This window comes from Amia ocellicauda, chromosome 6 (genome assembly GCF_036373705.1).
Source record: "Amia ocellicauda isolate fAmiCal2 chromosome 6, fAmiCal2.hap1, whole genome shotgun sequence".
Classification (NCBI taxonomy): Eukaryota; Metazoa; Chordata; class Actinopteri; order Amiiformes; family Amiidae; genus Amia; species Amia ocellicauda.
The window spans coordinates 1,097,009-1,102,489 of record NC_089855.1 but is presented as its reverse complement, the minus strand read 5'-3'; the positions used below and the strand labels follow the sequence as shown (position 1 = coordinate 1,102,489).

General features: G+C 38.8%; 1 protein-coding gene across 1 annotated transcript; it reads right to left on the bottom strand.

The window, feature by feature from the left end:
* Positions 1-1,484: 1,484 nt before the first annotated feature.
* On the bottom strand, positions 1,485-5,175 carry LOC136750722 (immunoglobulin kappa light chain). Its single transcript, XM_066705761.1, has 6 exons — positions 5,124-5,175; positions 4,542-4,892; positions 3,851-4,183; positions 2,732-2,857; positions 2,341-2,396; positions 1,485-1,791 (listed from the first exon to the last, which is right to left on the bottom strand). The coding sequence occupies exons 1-6, from the start codon at positions 5,161-5,163 to the stop codon at positions 1,663-1,665; spliced, it is 1,035 nt and encodes a 344-aa protein (XP_066561858.1). The 5' UTR covers positions 5,164-5,175; the 3' UTR covers positions 1,485-1,662.
* Between the last annotated feature and the right edge of the window lie 306 nt (positions 5,176-5,481).

Below are 5,481 nucleotides of genomic sequence, written 5' to 3'. Positions count from 1 at the left end.
TGGTTGCTCTCCTCTGAACTGCCTCTAGAGCAGCGATATCTTTCTTGAAGTGTGGAGCCCAGAACTGTCCACAGTATCCAGATGAGCTCTAACTAGTGCATTGTACAGTCTGAACATCACTGCCCTTGTTCTCAATTCTACACTTTTGACAATATACCCTAACATCCTGTTTGCCTTTTTTATTGCTTCCCCACATTGTTTGGATGGAGAAAGTGAGTGTAATAGTGTAATTATAGTGTAATTATAGTGGACATTTTTTGTTACCTGCATGTATTACCTTGCACCTTCCACATTGAATTTCATCTGCCAGGTGTCGGCCCACAACTGAATATTATCTAAGTCCCTTTGAATAGCCTGTGCTGCAGAGATTGTATCTGCTGAGACACCTATTTTGGTATCATCTGCAAATTTGACAACTATCCCAGAGTCCAGATCATTAATATAGATTAGAAAAAGCACAGGCCCTAGTACTGATCCCTGTGGAACTCCACTAACAACCTCACTCCAGTTAGAAGAGACTCCTCTAATCGACACCCTCTGTTTCCTATACATCAACCAGTTCATAATCCATCTACTTACATTACCCTGAATGCCTACAGCTTCCAATTTGAGGATCAGTCTTTGAAAGATACATAGATTATAGATTCATCTGTATTTATGTCTATAAAACACTGTATTAGTTTTTATGTCTATTGTTTCATTTGATTAAAAATGAATCTGCAATCCAATTATTTTTAATGGAAGTTGTTGTCGTTGTATCACCTAGGAGCGGAGGTTCCTCTTGGGGAGCTCATAGACACAGCCTTGCCTGGTCTCTGTCTCAGAGTGCCTCTCAGTTGCCAGGTGTGAAATGTATTCCTGTTTTATTTCATACAGCTCAAATTGTAATGTTACCTTTGATAGGGAGGAATTCACTCAGAGAGGCGGACAAGGAAGACTCAGGGCCTGATTAATTAGAATAATATCAAAGATGTATTCACCAATGAAGCCAGTCGGGGAAACTTGTCTTAAGTGTTTCTAAATAAATATCTATCTATTACTCCCTTTGGTTGCTGGGCAAGCACATGAGGCCAATGAGGTGCATCAAACTTCAGCTAAAATTTCTCTTTTGTCCTCTTCTCTAGATGACTTTGGCTGAAATAGCTTTCCTAAAATCAGTTACACAGACACTGGACTGAACCTGGCCTGTCCCATGCAATACAAAAGCTGAAATAAACATAATTTAAACAATGTGCAACAGTAATACTAATAGAATATATTTGGCATCTAGATGATATCCTGTCCCTTATCACCTCCAGGGAATTAAAATCAACATGACTAGTATCTTGATTATTATTTTTTAATATGTTTATTATACTTATGTTCTGTTTCTTTGGTGTGAAATACATGAAGATACAATTATCATGATTTTTTCATGTAGAATGAAACATTAAAGTATACAAATTAATACATACACCTGATAGACAAAGCATTGCAAGGTACAATTCATTTAACAGGTATAATTTACCAGCTATATACAACTAATATCAGTACATAAATACGTCAGATTCAGGTAATATACTTGTGAAACATGTATCCATTAGCTCCTTATTGTAGAATTTTAACACAATTTGTGTTTCAGCTCATAACATCCTGCGTATTTATTTAGTTATAATTTGAGTTTTATTCCCATCGCTGGTGCATTATGTCACTGTAAACAGTATCCTTCTTCACTGATTTGCTTCGCTCTTTTTTACTTTTGATGTGATGAAAATCCAGGGCAGCGTAAGTCACTGTGGGTATTGTCTCATTCTGGAAAATAACAATAAAAAGAAAACATGAACTGAAAAATATATTTCAAATCTCAGCCACTTTAGTGTTTTAAGAAATCAATATATAGATACGCTACTGATTAGGGGCTACTGATTGCATTAGTACATTTATTAGCCTGGAATGTCTTAATAGACCAATTTCAGAAACCTGTTTGTAGCTAGCATTCACAAATTATTAATTGTATAAATAGACAACCCACTGTTAATATAGTGGTTAATATATATTTATAAACTAATGTAGCAGTGCTTTGGATTAGTTTTAATTGTATTGGTAACACTTTATAATAAGATGCTGCTTATCAATATGTTATTAATGATTTATAAATGTTTCATAGTTCATAGATGAGTAATATATATATTGTATAAAGTATTAATAATGCTTTAAAAATCATGAATATCACATTAATAAACAGCACCTTAATCTATAGTGTAACCATGTAATTTGTTTAAATTATGATGATGATGGCGATTATTATCTTTGAGTAAATGACTCAGTTTAGGTGAATGTGCCATGTGTCCTGAAACCCACCTGCAGGCTGGTGCTGCGCTGCGGAGGGGACCGGCTGACCGGACCGGACTCCCTGGCTGTGGACACAGAGCAGCACAGAGGGAGACAGCAGGTTAGCTGAAGGGTGAAGCGATGCTTATTGCACTGGGTGTTCACTATGACAAAACTGAGGACAATAACTGAAAAATCAATGTAACCACATAAAGTATATTTCATTTTATCATTACTTGTATATATAAAATCGATCAGAGTCTTCAGTAGTAAGGTCTATGTTATTATTCCTGTTTTCCCATTTGAATTTGCTCTGTTGGGAAGCTTCTGATCAGGTTTGCCTCAACTCAATGTAAGGATGTTTTCTGAGCTTGACTGAGCTCCCCTGTCTGTGTTAATGAAGGATTCAGGAGAGACTCACCAGCACAGCACTGACACTGCGCTGACTGCTGGCGTCGGCACAGCAGCACAGCAATCACGACCACGAGCACAGCGTTAAGCGCCCCCAGCAGCACCACAGGGACATGGCTCACACCAACACCACGGCCTTCTCATGGAAGAGGAGTATCGTTACAATAAACATTGTGATTAGTTATTGGAAATACATGTTTATAAAGACAATGCTCATCAAGGTTAATGTAAAATAAGGTTGGGGATATTCAAATTCTAAGCCACAGATGACTCTTTCTCCATGCTAGCCTGCGTTTCCACAGCCTGTAGCTTTGTTCCATTTCTTATCGCTATGTGGTATGAACTCAGGTGAACATCTGCAGTTTGTTGAGTTCTTGTGTTCACCTTCAGTCTTGGCATAAAGGTTCATTTCCATTGGTACCTCAACTGCTCCAAGAGTCCCAAGCTAATAAATAACATAATCAGGTTTTGAGCTCCTGGTATAGATGTGTTTGGATGTGTTCGACTGGTTGGGTTAAACGCTTTAATGGTCAACAAACAGAAAAATAATTTACAACCACAGAAGGAGAAGAAGGAGAGAGAGAAGACAAGAAGACCAGAGAAAGATGACTGAAGACACATCCGATTGCCTGCTGCCAACCGAGACAGACAAGGATAGGGTCTTATCTATGTCCTTTTCTGTAACTCAACAGAAGCTTAATATTGCATATTTTAGGAATATAATCAATGTATATTAGTTTCACATTAAGTCTGTCCTGAAAGAATTTTACTTCACACTTGTCTGGCTGCATTTACCCTCAGAAAATAAACTGATTTCAGTTCAACCATAATGAAGATTTGCTGTAAAACATACGTGCAATAAATCCTCTTACAAAAACTGTTTGAGGACAAAGAAAGTTTTTACTTTTATTCATTTAAAAATATGAATTTACAAGAGAATGTCAAGAAAAAACATCATCTAACAGTATGTTGGGTATGCCAATGTGTATTTGGAAATCACCTATGATTTTAGAGTTCGATCACAATATGAGACACAATTAGAATTGCAAGTCATGTTTTCTTGTACTTGATGACAAAAACCATTGTAAATGAATAGATAATACATGGATAGGGAAACACAGACATGTACCTGTTACCTCCTGCTCTGTCCTTTTGCCAAACAGAATCTCCCCACATGTGGCCACAGCGCAGTAGACAGACTCAGCATCAGAGCAGCTGAGGTTCCTCTTGGAAAGGTTATAGACACAGCCCTGTGCAGGAAGGTCGTCCTCAGAGCTGCTCTGAATCATGCTGCCGGCTGTGAAAGGTGTTTTTGAGGAGGGCTGTCCTGAGAGTTTAATAAACCATTGGACACGGTGGTCTGCACTGAGATTCCTACTTTCCATCATACACTGTAGGTCAGAGTTGAGTCCTGACTGGAGAGACTGAAACAGAGGAGGCTGAATAAACCTCGAGTCAGTATCTGGAAGAGAGGAGAGACAGAGCAGAGTGCTATTCTATATATCAAGGTCAAATTGGTTATTATTAATGTTTTGTGTGTGGGCTGGGGGTGTGAGTTTAAAAGTCACTCTAAACCACATGTGTTGTAATTGAACTTCACAGGTCATTTTTAATGTACTATTCAAGTTCAAGAAAATAATACATTAATTTTGAAGTTGGTCTCCTAAAATGCCTTGGTCCTGAGTTTTCTCCTCACAAACACCACAGCACCAATTTTATTTGAACTTTTAATAACCATTATTTTGTTACAGAAAAATTAAGATTACTTCTAAGATATAACCCCTACTTGTCCCAATACTAACAGGAAAGATGTTTCTTACCTCTGAGGAGGAGTGTGCTTCCCCCTCCAAAGAGAACCTGGCTGTAGTCGAGTGTTGCACAGTAATATGTGCCGATATCTGTGGGCTCAGTATTGGAGATACAGAGATGGAAAGCGCTGCCTGTTCTTTGCACTGAGAAGCGTGAATGGTTAAATTCCCCGTGTCTTGTCAGTTGTCCAGACTGACCATAAGAAGAAAACATGCACTTGGGAGCCTCTCCAACGACCTGCTTGTACCAGAACAGTTGTTTGAGGCTTTGCTGATGTATGAAGCACTGCAGAGAGACTGAGTCTCCGAGCTGAGCTCTGAGCAAGAAACCGGGCTGAGTAATGGCATCTGCCAGAATCACACCTGGAAAATGATCACAAGAACTGTAAACAGACAGCTGGCTACCCCTCAGAACTACTGGTTATTTACTTAAGTGTGCTAATGTGTTTGTATATTTCATCTACATGATTATATATTTAAACAGGAATTGTACCTGGAATATGAACCCCTTATTTCTTTGTGGGCCCTGTAGTGAGTCTGATGTTTAAAGAGTCTGGCTCTGTAGCTGAAGGAGAGACAGCGGTCTGTACTTACTGGTCCTGAGGAGACACAGCGGGAGACAGAGCCGGATCATTGCAGCAGCGCGTCTGCTTTGTTCGTGTGAAGAGACGGGGTGGGACAACCTTTTATACTCAGCAGCAGGACAGGCGTAGCCCAGGATGTCATTGATTGGGAGGACCTGTTTATGCTAATTAACGCTGCGTATAGGAAGCTAACGAGTCTCTGCCCACCCACTCTTCACAACCACTCAAAGAAACACAAGAAAAAAGTGTCCACTGTGCACTTTCCAGCAATCATCTTTATTGTGGTTTTAATATTAAGCCACAGCACTCACACATTTTAGATTAGAAACTGATTATATGTTAAAAAAAAATAATTTTAATGTGTGTGT

Bases quoted from the DNA above. Each gene is read 5' to 3' on its own strand.
- LOC136750722 (XM_066705761.1), bottom strand. From the start codon at position 5,163: ATGATCCGGCTCTGTCTCCCGCTGTGTCTCCTCAGGACCA. The intron at 4,184-4,541 runs GTAAGAAACATC...CCTCTCTTCCAG, and splicing joins AAGCACACTCCTCCTCAGAG to ATACTGACTCGAGGTTTATT. The intron at 2,858-3,850 runs GTACATGTCTGT...TTCCATGAGAAG, and splicing joins GACAGAGCAGGAGGTAACAG to GCCGTGGTGTTGGTGTGAGC.